At 41.2% G+C, this 15,908-nt stretch overlaps 1 protein-coding gene across 2 annotated transcripts; it reads left to right on the top strand.

The window, feature by feature from the left end:
* Nucleotides 1-3,313, top strand: LOC133420313 (C-type mannose receptor 2-like). 2 transcript variants are annotated; one of them, XM_061709982.1, is made up of 5 exons: nucleotides 1-194; nucleotides 676-756; nucleotides 922-1,290; nucleotides 1,791-2,135; nucleotides 2,541-3,313. In XM_061709982.1, the coding sequence occupies exons 2-5, from the start codon at nucleotides 705-707 to the stop codon at nucleotides 2,885-2,887; spliced, it is 1,113 nt and encodes a 370-aa protein (XP_061565966.1). In that variant the 5' UTR covers nucleotides 1-194; nucleotides 676-704; the 3' UTR covers nucleotides 2,888-3,313. The 2 variants fall into 2 exon arrangements, with proteins under 2 accessions (XP_061565966.1, XP_061565965.1); XM_061709981.1 differs by having other exon boundaries at nucleotides 2-194; nucleotides 673-756.
* The last annotated feature ends 12,595 nt before the right edge of the window (nucleotides 3,314-15,908 follow it).

Raw genomic sequence — 15,908 nt, 5'->3', positions numbered from 1 at the left:
TGTGTTTTCAACACATCTTGTTAATTATTAATTTTCGGAGAGATAATCAACCTGTTTGAACATTCAAATCAGACTGTGAGGTTCCAGTAAAAGTTTGTTGTTTGTTAGAAAGTAACATCTCAGTGAGGACAGCTTTGAGCAGAGCATCGGACACAGACATCCCACTCGAGCTGGACGGGACGACCCACGCAAATGTAAGCTTTAATTCAACGTCTGTCCTTAGTTGTTATCATCGGCATATTATTTCACACATGTCACTTCTGTTCTTATTTTGCTTCATTTAACAGTTTTCATTTACAGTTACAGAACTGTGGAGTGGTCTATCTGCAACCTTCTAATAAATGGCAAACGATGAATAAATAAATAAAAAACAAATTATCCCAGATGTGATTGTAAAAACACAAAATCTGGCAATAAAATTAATTATTTATAAAAATAACATATAACATTTTCCAGCAGCTCCACTAAGAAATTAATTAAATGCTGATTGTTTACCATTTGGTCTGCACGTTTATTGCCTTAAATTAACTCATAATGACCCTTGGTGATACAGGTTTAAATGTCCTGATGGGTTGATTAGATTTTATCGTTCCACAAAAATACTTTCTAGTATACGAATGGTACAGGTTATAAACCTTTACATTGACATGAAGTGTTCAAATGTTCATCCAGCAGAAATAAACTGTTGAGGTAAAATACCAACGATGTCTGACGGAGCAAAGCTGCAGTGGAGCCTGCTCCTGCTCCTGGTGGTGGGTAAGTGGATCTCTGTCTTTAATACTTCATCTAAACTCTTAAGAAATGCACCTTTTCTTTGTTGTTGTTTTAATCAGACAAAAAATAAAATAAGAACACCTGTTTACTTGTAGTACAGAAGAAGGACTATGCACAGCTGATCCTGCTACTATGGTGTTTTGACAGATCAGAGTTGGTTCATCACAGGTCAGCTTTATGAGTATCACTATATTAAAGAAAAAAAGAACTGGACTGAAGCTCAGGAATACTGCAGACACAAGTACACTGATCTGGCCACCATCTCCAACATGACAGACATGAAGAGACTCAAGAAATCAGCAAAGAACCAACAAGAATCTGCCTGGATTGGTCTGCACAGCCTAAATAATACTAACGGCACCTGGCGCTGGTCTCTGCCTGGTCTGGAGTTCAATGAAAGTGAGAAAAAATGGGACGAAGGTGAACCTAATGGTCAAAATTGTGGAGGGTTAAAGAAAAACCTGAAGTGGTTAGATATATCCTGTGATGAGAACAGGAGTTTTATCTGCTATGATGGTAAGAACAGAATCATTATAACTGTTTCTTCTTTTTTTTAAAAAATAAGCTTTTACTTGCTGGTGCTAACAATAGTCCCCAGCCTTTATTAACCAAACAACGCAGGAGGGAACGAGAATTGTGGGGGGATAAGGAATAACCTGATGTGGTTAGATTTGCTCTGTAGTGAGAAGACGTATTTCGTCTGCTACGATAGTGAGAACAGAATCCTGATTACTGCGTTTTTAATTCACATAACTTAAATCACCTGTATATCATTATATAAATGAAATTAACAAAAAATAATTCTTAAAATGATTCCCAGTAAAAAATCTTCTTTAAAGGAGAAATGATTATTGCATCTGCAAATTTGAAATTTGGTGATCATATCAAAATTAAACTGATACTGTTGGAAAAGAAAAGTAAAAACATTTCTTTGACAAGTGTTGCTGATGACAGTGTCAATATTGAAACATTTCTGTTGAGTAAACTGTGTTGAAAGATTGTCTTTGACTCCACAGAACGAAAAACACAGAGATTCCATTTCCCTCAACAACGAATGAACTGGTCAGAGGCTCAGAGACACTGCAGAGAGAACCACACAGACCTGGCCAGTGGACCGGAACAGTTAAATGATACCGAACTACATAGTCTAGCCGAGAATAACAGCAATGACTGGTATGATGTGTTCATTGGTCTGTTCAGAGACACCTGGAGCTGGTCGGATGGGAGCAGTTTCTCTTTCAGACACTGGAATAATCTGGCCGGCATTACGACGAAAGAGGACAGATGTGCCGTGATGAAGGAGGACGGGGAGTGGGAAACTGACGGTTGCAGTAAAGACAAACGCTTTTTCTGTTACGATGGTGAGATTTTTATTATCTACTTTATGTGTCTGGAAGCAGAATAAAACTGAAGAAGCATTAACCATGAAAAACAGGTAATCGTGTCGTTTAAACCACACAAGTTCACCCCTGACGAATGCTGGAAAGAGGACACGTCTACATGTCTGGAGGGGCCTTTACTTTATGAATATTATGCTAATCAAAAATTATGACTTTTTAACATATTTTGATTTGTCCAATTCTGCTTTTATATTCCAAGCTTTTCTTTTCCCCTCACTCCCTATTTACCAGATATTTATTATTACTAAAGATACAAGTGAACAGATTTTTCCAATTTTCAGAACCATTTTAGCACCACGAGTTGTCAGTCGTGACTTGAGCAGAGCTGATGTGATTGTTGGTTCTTGTCCATCTCTTTCCCAACAGATAAGGTGATCTTGGTCCAAGAAAATCTGACCTGGGAGGATGCCTTGTACTACTGTAGAGAAAACCACCGTGACCTGGTCTCCATCACCGACCTCAATGACCAGAGATGGGTCCAAGAGAGAGTCAAGAACGCCACCACTGAATTTGTCTGGACGGGGCTGCGCTACACCTGCACTCTGGATTTCTGGTTCTGGGTCGGTGGTGAGGTGGTCACGTACCACAACGTGGACTCGGGTGAGAAGGGGGACCGCTGTGACATGTCTGGAGCCATGGAGAGAGCTGGAAAACACAAGTGGTTCAAAATAAATGACATGCAGGAGTTTAACTTCCTCTGTTCTGAGTGGTAAACCCACTGTGAACACTGCTGACATTCATTTATTAGTTCTGAGCTTAGGATTTCTTTGTGTGTGTTGCTGAAATGATTTTAGACATGTATAATAATTGTAACTTAAAGTAGAAAGAGATCAAGTTTATTAAATAATAGATGATGGCTATAATATTTTTTTAGAGAGGTTGAAGTCACATTTTCTGTGTTTTCTTTGGGTTTCTTTTTTGATATCTAGATGACAGCTGATGAAGGATATTAATTTCTACAGATGTTGAGGTTGCATGTTCTGTGTAGTTTTGTTTTACAGGTGTCCTATTAAACCACATAATTGCTGTTTTCTTTGTTATTGATCTGGTGATGGTTATGCTTGTATAAAATCATCCATTTTGGGATTGCTGTTTTGGATTTTTGGTGACAACAATAACCTGCTCTCTCTTAAATAAATACTCAAAATCACTGAAAGATGTCCTCAATTTTTCTGCACACATATTACAGTAATGAGAAAAAAAAGAAAACCAAGAAAAAAACCCAGAACAGACACGAAACCGGCAGAAACACGAGTAGCAACCGTCCCAGGTCCCGAAACTCAATCACAACTAAGCTAAGCTACCACGACTAACTAACCCCCAAAACTACAGAGCAAGCATGCAGGTGAACGAGCCGGTGTATATGTCTATATATATGTGTGTATGTGTGTGTGTGTGTGTGTGTGTGTGTGTGTGTGTGTGTGTGTGTGTGTGTGTGTGTGTGTGTGTGTGTGTGTGTGTGTGTGTGTGTAATAATCCTATCAAAGCTCCACCTGAAGTATATCAACAGTGGGGGAGGGGGGGCACAACCCCGCCACCCGCGAGACCGACAAGGAAGAACCCGGAACCCAGGCCACCAGCAACCCCATAGAGGGGAGAAGAGGAGGGCGGTCGGAAACCCACCGCCAGCAGAAATGTTTAAATCAATGAAGCACAATAGTTCACCTAATGGTTCAAACCTCTTACTGATAATATTATCATCATTATATCATTATATGATTTATGAATGGACAATAATACACAAGTGTGTGCTATAATCTTAACAGTTAGTAGATGCAGTTGAAGTAAAAGAGAACAAAAAATGCTCAAGTACACAAGTCCTTACCTGCATGATCTTTTTTTTTATATTCACTTAAATTAGTCCCCTTGTGAGCTGCTTTGATGTGATAGCAAAATACACCACTTCACCTTCAAGTAGGAGTTTATGGTCAGAGTACGACAGGAGGCTATTTTATTTCTAATTGTGATTTTGCCTTGGTGCCAGAGTTTTGCATGCATCAACTCTAGAAAACATTTATTTGAAAACAAAATTATTTGAAAAATATGTTCCACATTGTAAGACTGTAATGTAATTAACGAGAACGAAAACCTTTGGTGAAGCTTCATTTCACTTTTATGGCCCAGGCCTGTGGAACGGCCTGCTGGAGCCTCAGGGCCGCAGTCTGTCCATGCTTTTAAAGGCCGGCTCAAGACTCACCTTTTTAAATTAGCTTTTAACTGAGTCTCCTTTTACTTGTTTAGCACTACTTACTCATGTTTTCCTTTATGTCATTTTATTCCTCTTAAGTTCCTCTTAAAGCTTTCATTAATTACTTATTTATTTTCTTACTTATTTACTTATTTATTTTTTAATGTTGCTTCTACTGCCTTAGTGCCCATAAGTTATCTTTTATATTAACATTCATTTATGCTGTTTTTAGTATGTTTTACACATTTTACACACACTTTTAGTTCTGTTCATATCTTGTTTATTGTTTCTTAGTTCTCAGCTCCAGTGTTCTCCTCATGGGGGCCTCCACACCGAGAGCTTGGTCTGGGGGGGGGGGGCTGGCCTGGATAGTTGGGGGTCCTGCTGTCCTGGCCTGGATAGTTGGCTTGGACGGCTCTCGGGATGGTTCCCATAGGACGGTGTTTCCTCACCTGGTCTATCAGTGCTCATCCATACTCCATTTTTATCACAAGGGCGGGGGGTGCTGGGTGTGTCTGCATCTGTATAGTATGCTGTGTGTATGTGTGTGTTTGTTGTATGAATGAGGGTACGGGGAGTGGGGGGGGTCAAGGGAGATTGTTTCTTTTTATGTATTAATGTAGAGCACTTTGTGTTGCACTCCAGCTGCATGAAAAGTGCTATATAAATAAATAAAGTTTAAGTTTAAGTTTAATCAGTGCGTGGCTGTGCTGCCTCATTCTGGACAGAGTCGGGGGTGTCAAGGCCTGTGGAGGGAAAGTGTACAGACGCTCGTGCGGCCAGGCATGCGCTAGTGCGTCTACCCAGAGGGGAGCGTCTATGCTGGGCAGAGAGTAAAACAACACACACTGCACGTTTTTTCTCGATGCAAACAAATCCACCGTGGCTGGATCGAAATGGGCCCATATCTGTTCCACAATCTCCGGATGCAGAGTCCACTCCCCGTATAATGGCACACCCCTGGACAACAGGTCCGCACCCGTGTTCAGGGCTACGTGCGTCGCATGAGAGACGGAATGAAAATGTATGTGTGACCGCTGCAGGTCCACACTCCAGTGGCCCCTCACAGATCAGCCCTCGTAAATTCCACCCCAACATGTCAGGCTGGCGTCCGTAGTGCCCACCTTCCTGGACAGGACGGACCCCATGGGCCCCCCGTGGGTCAGAAAAGATGGGACTCGCCAGTGATGCAGCAACCTGGCCCATCCCGGTGTGACCAGCACTCTCAATGCGCCATGATGCACAGGATCCAGCTGGCATGAGGCCAGGCGAAACACGAAATTTCCTCATGTGGAGGTGGCCAAGTTACATAAAAAGCCCAAAACGGCTTAGCTCTGCAATATTTGCAAGACCTAATAGTACTTTATGTTCGTAACAGAGCTCTCCGTTCTCAGAGGGCAGGTTTACGCGTAGTTCCTAGGGTATCCAAATGTAGATCTGGAGGACGGGCCTTCTGCTATCAGGCACTCCCACACTGCTTGAGTAAATATGTTTACATTTAAAATTACCAAAAACATAACATTCACTTTTTAGTATACTTTCAGGGCAAGAGATGGAAATGTGGGAGAGCAGAGGTCTCAGGCCACACAGTAAACACTTATCCTTTGACAGTCAGTTATTTTTGACAATCTTCCATCATTACTTTGACAGCTCGACTTTCTCAGAGTTTAACAGAAGTCATTTGTTTTCTGTCAGCAAAATTGCCCCTGCTGAGTACACAGTTTAGTTTGCATCAACACACCTGTTCTGTGCATGCAGCTTCATGCAAAACTGCACACACTTCCTCCTTACTCCTTTTCATCTGTCAAACCATATTTACCTGCCAAATCAAGAGCTACAGGATAATTTGGTTCAGGTGTAAACTACTCTCATTTATCTCAGTGACATGAGGCATGGCTCTAATTTTGTCACGCAATCATGTGATGTAAAGACAAATCTTTAAACACGAAGGTTATGAAAAAAAAACGTCCTTGAGCCGCTTGCACAGTATGGTAAGGGTCATGATTAATTTGCGCTATGAGGCTAATATCTTATTAGTTGTGTAGCTGAATGTGAACAGAGAGTATAGTGTTAAACACTTCAGAATTCATTCATTATGGCTTACAGTTTAAGATTAAGATTTCCAGAATATTCAAATTTTTTGATATAGGATATTTGAGTTTTCTTAAGTTGTAAACCATGATCAGCAATATTAAAATAATAAAAGGCTTGCAATATTTCAGTTGATTTGTAATGAATCCAGAATGTATGACATTTTTGTTTTTGTAATTGCATTACAGAAAATCAAAATATTCAAATTTTCTGAGACAGTCCTGTATATATAAAAAAAATCTGTGTCCCTTTAGGGGCTCCGTAACTCTTGGCCTCCATCTTCAAATCACACAGCTTCTTTTTTTTTCTGCAACAGATCTGTCCGTGGCAATCGCGGCGTTTAGCGCAGCAGCGACGTATGAGAGGCCGTTTAGGAAATAATTCATATTTGCTCCCACCTGACACATTATACTCTCTTACAAACAGTAGTATAGTCACGCACACATACTATCATACTCTCACACATATATTAGTATAGTCACACACACTTACTACTATAGTCACACACACACATACTTACTATCATACTCTCTCACAAACATTAGTATAGTCACACACACTTACTACTATAGTCACACACACATACTATCATACTCTCACACATATACTAGTATCAAATCAAATCAAATCAAACTTTATTTATATAGCACTTCTCATACAAATAATGCAACACAAAGTGCTTAACATAAAACAAATAAACATAAAACTTATTAATGCCCTGCCCCCCTCCCCCCTCCCCGCAGACACAAGCACACTACAATTGACTTAGGTTATACACACAGACACACACACAGACACATGGTGCAGACATGGCTAGGCACAGAGGATCCAGGTGAGGAAACGGTAACAGGGAGCCGTCCACGCCAGGAGGTCTCATAGCCCGCAGCTACAAGGGGGGGGGGGGCCCACAGAGACCATCCCGGCCCGGACGGATAGAGGAGTCCACACCACAGCGGTGAAGCCGTGGTGCAGAGCTCCACTACCATCCAGGCCAGAACCACCCCCAGGACGACCCCCTGCAGGCCAGAGTCACTCCCAGCATGGAGGCTCCCCATGAGGAAACACTGGAGATAAAAGCTACAAGAAAGCAGGATAAAATACACTAAAGGAGTTAAAAAAAAAAAAAAAAAAAGTATAACATAACATAAAATCCTAAAAGTATGTCTAGAAAGCAAGACATTAAAAACTAAAAGAATAAGACAGTAAAATGTATAAAATAGACCATAAATAACGACTAAAATATTTAGATAAAACATAAGATTAAACAAATATAAAATATGATAAAAAAGGATAAACTAAATATAAAACAGAGCAGTAAGATCCAATAAAAATAAGGGTGAGCATAAGAAATTTAAAAGAGTTAAATGAGTCAGTTAAAAGCCTGATTAAAGAGATGGGTCTTGAGCCTCTTTTTAAAAACATCAACAGTCTCTGCAGCCCTGAGGTTCTCCGGGAGGCTGTTCCACAATCGGGGACCATAAAAACTGAATGCCGCCTCCCCGTGTGTCCTGGTTCTAACTTTTGGTATGGTTAAAAGGCCAGCACCGGAGGACCTCAGGGTCCGTGAGGGTCGATAGGGTAAAAGTAGTGCAGACAAATAAGAAGGCCCAAGACCATTAAGACACTTAAAAACTAGTAAAAGAACCTTAAAATCGATCCTGAAGCGCACGGGGAGCCAATGCAGCGATCTTAAAACAGGTGTAATGTGCTCCCGCCCTCTGGTCCTCGTCAGCACGCGTGCGGCTGAATTCTGTAATAATTGTAGGCTATACATGTTCTTTTTGGGAAGACCAGAGAGCAGGGCATTACAATAATCTAAACGACATGAGATAAAAGCATGCATTAGCACCTCCGTACTAGCCTGAGAGAGAAACGGGCGGACCCTGGCTATGTTCTTAAGATGGTAAAAACCGATCTTTGTTATATTTTTAATATGTGGAATAAAAGTGAGCTCAGAGTCAAAAATCACGCCCAGATTTTTAACTGATTTTGAGGGTTTAAAATCCTGTAACTTTGGTAAAAGTTTCTCTCTCTGGCCTTCGGGACCGATGAGTAAAACCTCTGTTTTGCCCTGGTTGAGCTGTAGGAAGTTTGCTGCCATTAATGACTTGATATCTAAAATACAGTTAAAAAGGGCATCAATTGGCCCAGTGTCATCAGGAGACACGGCGATGTACAGTTGCGTATCGTCAGCGTAACTATGGAAGCTGATGCCGTGTCTCCTGATGATGTCCCCAACGGGCAGCATGTACAGATTAAAAAGAGTTGGACCTAAAATTGACCCTTGGGGAACCCCAAACCTTATCTTATAGATTCCTGAGGAACATGTATCCATACTTACAAAGAAACTTCGATCAGTGAGGTAGGACGTGAACCATTTAAGAACAGTACCAGAGAGGCCGACCAGGTGCTTCAGTCTGTTTAATAAAATGTGATGGTCTACTGTATCGAAGGCGGCGGTTAGATCCAGCAGAACCAAGACTGTGAGTTTTTGGTTATCTAAATTGCACCTGATGTCATTTAAAATCTTTAAAAGTGATGTCTCTAGTATAGTCACACACACTTAATACTATAGTCACACACACTTACTATCATACTCTCACACATATACTAGTATAGTCACACACACATACTATAATACTCTCACACATATACTAGTATAGTCTCACACACTTAATACTATAGTCACACACACTTACTATCATACTCTCACACATATACTAGTATAGTCACACACACTATCATACTCACACATATACTAGTATAGTCACACACACATACTATAATACTCTCACACATATACTAGTATAGTCACACACACTGACTATCATATTCTCACACATATACTAGTATAGTCACACACACTTACTATCATACTCTCTCACATACACTATTATACTCAAAATGACTAAAACAGGAAGTTAGTTTGTTTAAACAGGAAATAGGCTACTATAAGCTCATTCCTTGATTGGTGTGCAGCTCTGGGAGCTTACTGCTAGCTAAATAAGCTGTGTGGGAGAACTGAAATCAAGAAGGCAACTTTATCATTTTGTAAGTAACTGCAGTTGCAAATATGATTTTTCCACTAATTTACCTTCTTTTTCAAAGCATTCAGCACATTGCAAGGGAAACTGACAGAGGTTCATATGACAGCATGATTTTGGATCGGTTATTCTTTGAGCTTAATGGATATACACGGACAATTTCGTTTTTTAGCCAGCAGTTTGACAGAGGTGTCGATCAAGAAAGCTTTGTAACACTGGAGGCCCTACATTCATGTTTTTGTTCCATCATAAATTCATTTCAAAACTCAAGATAACTGCAAATGAGCCAAAGGGAAATGTTGACTTCAAGAGGCCCACCAACAATAATAACTAGCCGCCCTGGTCGCCCACAGTACAATATTCTACCTGGACAGATTACGTATTGTTTATCCCTGGGAATGAGCTGGCAAAGAATAGCTTTATGCTTTGGTATCAGTAGGAGGACATTGTACAGCCACAGACAAAATCTTCAAATTGGATCACTGGCCTACACAACAATGTCTGCTGATGTCTTGGGTGATATAGTCCGTGACATTCTTCAAACAACCCCAAATGCTGGAGAAAGATATATACATGGAAGCCTTAGATCACGGAACATCCGTATACAGCGGTGGCGTCTAAGACATTGCCTGCAAGAACTTGATCCTATAGGGAAGGGCCCTTCGTCGCCGCCATGCAATTCGGCGAAGAATATATAATGCAAAATCCCAATCAATTATGGTGAGTATTTTGGTTGTTACTCAAAACATTTTATTTATTACTCAGCACTTGTTACTAATTTCGAACTTCTTCTTAACTTCTTAGTTTCCCATTACTCCTTAAACTCTTGCAAATACCAAATCCTAACTGGATTGTTTGTCCAGTAAATGAACCATTAGAGGATATTAATAAACTTTGTCATATTGAAAAGTGTGTCATTATTTCAAGCTTGCTTACTGCAGGTCAACATGCAGCCTAATGTAGGTAGGCCTAATCTTTTTTATTTCTGTCTATAGAAATGTCTGTTTTTAGTTTGTCTGTTTTTAAACTGTACCCGTTCCTCGCTTTATTCTTGATTACCGTATTTTCTGGACTATAATCCGCACCTGCATATAAGCCACATCCGCTCTATTTTTTTTTTAAATGATAAAAAAAAGATATACAAGCCGCACCTGCATACAAGCCGCATCCACTCTATTTAAAAAAAAAAAAGATATGCAAGCCGCAGATATTTATGTTGTTAGATTAGATATTTACTACATGTACAGAACCATTTTGAATTGTAAATGATGTACATGTTTGTACCTAAATAGATCCTTTCCTAACGGTGTCTTTTAACACGGCAGCCAGCAACTTTGCTGATTAAAACGGGACAGAACCAAGAGAAAATAACCGGTATTTATTTATCTATTTATCTGTTTGAAATCTGCTTCTACCTACTTCTATCTGCTAAATAAGTTGTAGTGTATTCTTCTTTGCATTTATTTTTTCTTAGTTTTGATTCTAATTCTGGTTAGAGCGCCCCGAGCGGTGGAAGAAAAATCCACAGAATAGCCGCACCTTTGTATAAGCCGCATGGTTCAAAACCTATGAAAAAAGTAGCCGCTTATAGTCCAGAAAATACGGTACTTACTTTTTATCTGGGACCTGGGTACTTGACTTACAGACAGGGAGCAACAACCATGTCTGACCTCTGTGGTTAAACTGCTCAAAGACACCGAACGCCCCGTACTGTCTGGAAATATAAGCAGCATGTACATCTGCTTAAGATCCTTAGCAGATATGCGGTTATCATTACAGTTCTTATGTTGTCCTATGTTGTCTATTTTTCTTCTGTAATTTCCCAGGTTAGGATCAATAAAGTCTATCTATCTATCCATCTATCCGTCCATCCATCCATCCTTGGAATGTAGTTCATACATCCTACCAGTTTCCCACATCTAATTTGATGCTCTGTTACTTAGCCAACAGTGTGTTGTCTTAGTTAATTTAAGTGGCTTTTTATACATGATCAGTTTCAATCTCAGGGCTACACTTAAGTAATTATTTCCTATTTTTCTCCCCACAGGCACTTAGATGGAAACCATAAACTGGTTAGGTGGCGAATGGTCTTCCATGGATGTGTGGATGGCTTTAGCCGAACTATAATATACTTACAGTGTCTCAACAACAACAGGGCCTCAAGTGTCCTGGGACTGTTCTGTACTGGAGTACAGACCTTTGGTCTCCCTCTAAGGGTACGTTCTGACCACGGTATGGAGAACACAGGTGTTGCCAGACATATGTTGGAGAGACGAGGGCTGAACAGAGGCAGTGTCATTACTGGTCGCAGTGTCCATAATGAGCGAATCAAGCGTTTATGGCAGTGGTCGGCAACTGGCGGCCCGCGGGCCAAAATTGGCCTGCCTCCAATAATATCTGGCCCGCCAGATGACATTGAAAATCTGATAAATATTTTTTTTTTTTTTTTTTTATTATTTACTATCACAAAAACGACAATTTCATAGAGAATTCAAAGCCTTTATTTATAAAGATAAAATAAAATAAAAGTAGAATCTTCATGATTCCGGATGCACACAATTCTGTATAGTTCCCTGTCACCTGTAGCATTGGGGGGCCTTAATTAGAGGTGCACACAAATATTCAGGAGTGACGTAGGCACAGACTCCCGGGGAACTCCTGAAGCTGTTGAAATGGTAAGACTATCTTCGTTTTATGCAAACTAGCTTGCTTTAAAGTGATTTGTTGTGGTTTAAACTGTGAAAAATACAACTGATAACTTACCTTGAGTTTTGCTGTTGGTCTTTTAAATGGTAAAACGTCCATTATATGTCTAAAAATACGTTGGAAAATCCGCCTCATTTGCATATCCCCTCACTGGCTTCAGGAGACACAGACACAGAGAGCTGCTGCTCTGTGTGCACGTACTGACTACTGTGCTACTGTTCATATCATGGGTTTTTCATGTGTTTAATGTCGTTCTGTGTATTTTAAAGAAGGACTGCATTTGTTAGTAGCTTGGCAGAAAATAATATTATTATCACCAAGTTACTTATAAGCGGTTTCATAACGCAGCCACAGAGTAGCGCTAAAGCAGTAATAACACACTAATAACAGTCTGTAGCAAATTCAAGTTACTTTATTTAAACTAATTACTTTCTTAAATTACTTTTTTGTACAAGATATAATAGTATAATAATACTAGTAGCCTATAGATAAGGGGAAAAAATTTTTGTTTAGTAGAAAAAAAAAACATGTTTCGCCTGATTGATGTGATGTTCTGGCCCGCCATTCAGTTGCTCCGAAAAAATTTGGCCCGAGGCCAAACTTACTTGCCGACCCCTGGTTTATAGGCTGAGTTTAACAGAGTTGTATCATTCCACTTCATCAACCTGTTCACTTTCATAGAAAATGACGGCGTATTGGATTCAACAGATGAACAACACCTGTTTTGTCTCCATTATATCTACTTGCCAAGAGTTCAAAGGGCAGCTGCAGAATTCCGAAATCAGTGAAACAACCATGAACCATGGCTGAGTGAGTATGGAGTCCGGGGCCCTCTACTAAGGGCGGTCCGGTCTCTGTATGATCGAAGCAGGAGTCTGGTTCGCATTGCCGGCAGTAAGTCAGACTTGTTCCCGGTGCATGTTGGACTCCGGCAGGGCTGCCCTTTGTCACCGGTCCTGTTCATAATTTTTATGGACAGGATTTCTAGGCGCAGCCAGGGGCCGGAGGGGATCCGGTTTGGGAACCTCAGGATTTCATCTCTGCTTTTTGCAGATGATGTTGTCCTGTTGGCTTCATCAGACCGGGACCTCCAGCATGTGCTGGGGCGGTTTGCGGCCGAGTGCGACGCGGCAGGGATGAGAATCAGCACCTCCAAGACCGAGGCCATGGTTCTCGACCGGAAAAGGGTGGCATGCCTTCTCCGGGTGGGTGGAGAAGTCCTGCCTCAGGTGGAGGAGTTCAAGTATCTCGGGATCTTGTTCACGAGTGAGGGAACAATGGAGCGTGAGATTGACAGGCGGATCGGTGCAGCGTCCGCAGTAATGCGGTCGATGTACTGGACCGTCGTGGTAAAGAGGGAGCTGAGTCGAAAGGCGAAGCTCTCGATTTACCGGTCAATCTACGCCCCTACCCTCACCTATGGTCATGAACTTTGGGTAGTGACCGAAAGGACAAGATCGCGGATACAAGCGGCCGAGATGAGTTTCCTCCGCAGGGTGGCTGGACGCTCCCTTAGAGATAGGGTGAGGAGTTCGGTCACCCGGGAGGAGCTCGGAGTCGAGCCGCTACTCCTCCACATTGAGAGGAGTCAGCTGAGGTGGCTTGGGCATCTGTACCGGATGCCTCCTGGACGCCTCCCTAGGGAGGTGTTCCAGGCATGTCCCTCTGGGAGGAGACCCCGGGGAAGACCCAGGACACGCTGGAGAGACTATGTCTCTCGGCTGGCCTGGGAACGCCTCGGACTCCCCCCGGAAGAGCTGGAGGAGGTGTCTGGGGTGAGGGAAGTCTGGGCAACTCTGCTGAGGCTGCTGCCCCCGCGACCCGGTAACGGATAAAGCGGGAGAAGATGAGATGGGAACCATGGATTGTCTACAGAGGGAGGACAGACACCTCTACAACTGTGGCACAGAGGTGTTCTCCAGTCTGCTGGAGCTGGTGCTACTCGCAACATTTTTGATAGACATGATGCCTTTGCAATTAATGAAGACAACTCTCCTTAGAGTTAGAGACTGAGAACAATGTTGTTATTCCAGGAAATAACTTCACTGTGAATGCAGCAGTTATGGACAGGATTCAACATACAATAGATCCATTGAGTGATGATGGTAATCATGTTATCAGTTTTTTAGGCCTGCTACATTTTCTTAGTCAACATTAACAAGGCAACATAACACTTGTTGTAGTTTGTGAACAAAAGTTTACTGTATCACCCTGTGGCGAGCTTTTGTGTTTTATTAAATATGACTGATTGATGTATATGACCTCATCTTTGTGTTATGAAAACAAAAAACAATACAAAAAATAAATAAAAAAAAGATTATGTAACTGTCAAGTAACAAAAAAGAACTGTAAGGAGCACATTCACTGTAATAAAATAAACCACCTCAAAATCACATCAATCAGCCCGGAAAATAAATGTTCTCAAAAAAAATATTTCAACTGACCATCCAAGGCAAAACAGGGTTCAGTAATATTACTCTCTATACCAAAACCCTTGGTATTTTCTAAATGAAAGTCCCCAATGTCTTTGAAATCAGTGTAAATGTGCCAAAAAGTGGCCGTCTATTATGTGTTGGCCTAAACTATGATGTAACTGTGAGGTAGCAAGTAACGTTAAGTGGTACACAACTGTACACAACATTATTAAAAACTTGACAAACATTTATCACTATTCTTCTTTATATTGTAAAAGCAAATAAAAACAGCTCAAATCATCAAATAATATACTCAAAGTCATATCCCAAAAATATGAATGAATGAAATGGTCTCAGCAAATTTTCAATGGACCATACGAGGGAAAACAGGGTTCCTCCAAGATTAAAAGATGAGACAACAAAATAAATCCTTCAAACTACTAATTCAAAATGCCAGCAGAGGTTAAATGACATCTAGGCTGCTAAAACATTTGAAATGTTTAAATTAAAACATATACATACACACACACACATAGCCACCAAGACATGTACACACACACGCACGCACACACACACACACACACACACACACATGATCATATACATACACGCATACACACACATAGACATACACACTGGCTTGTTCACCTGCATGCTTGCTCTGTAGTTTTTGGGGTTAGGTAGCGGTAGCGGTAGCGGTAGCTTAGCTCAGACTGCGATCAGATCTCAAGATTTGGGTCGATTGCTGTTCGTGTTTTGGTCGGCTCCATGCCGGTTTCATGTTTTTTGTTTGTGCTTTTTTTGTTGCAGATTTCCAGTGCTTGACGTGTGTCTCCGTGTGTTCCTGCTTCCTGGATTGGCAGTGGATGTCGTCGAAACTACCTGTCATCTTTATACTAAAAACGTTCTGAATTGCGTTACAAACCTTTCAAATGCCCCAGAGACTCTGTGGACCGCCTGGAACGTGACAATATCTTGAACCAACAGATCTCTGTCTTCAATGCATTTTAATGGCCTGAGACACCCAGCATTTGCCAGATAATCTTGCAGTGGTTCTGTGGCACGCATCAGGCCTCATCTATAAAGCTTGCTTGCGCACAAAAAGGGCTTGAAAGATGCGGAAGCCACCTTCTACGCAAAGGCTAGGATCTAAAAAGAAAAAACTAACCGAAAAATCTGCTTATCTTTACGGCAACCCTGACCCTCCCGTAATAATTTACTTAAGACACGGGGAACTGGCGACGCAGGCTGTGAGGTGGTGAAATGAAGCCAGATTCATGTCATACTCTTG

This window comes from Cololabis saira, chromosome 20 (assembly GCF_033807715.1).
Source record: "Cololabis saira isolate AMF1-May2022 chromosome 20, fColSai1.1, whole genome shotgun sequence".
NCBI lineage: Eukaryota > Metazoa > Chordata > Actinopteri > Beloniformes > Belonidae > Cololabis > Cololabis saira.
Note: the sequence above shows the minus strand (reverse complement) of the source record. Positions and strands in the feature narration are given on the sequence as shown.

What these genes read in the sequence shown, in the direction of transcription:
- LOC133420313 (XM_061709982.1), top strand. Translation starts at nt 705, where the DNA reads ATGTCTGACGGAGCAAAGCTGCAGTGGAGCCTGCTCCTGCTCCTGGTG. An exon ending in GAGTTTTATCTGCTATGATG is followed by an intron (nt 1,291 to 1,790) that starts GTAAGAACAGAA and finishes TTGACTCCACAG; the next exon opens with AACGAAAAACACAGAGATTC. An exon ending in ACGCTTTTTCTGTTACGATG is followed by an intron (nt 2,136 to 2,540) that starts GTGAGATTTTTA and finishes CTTTCCCAACAG; the next exon opens with ATAAGGTGATCTTGGTCCAA.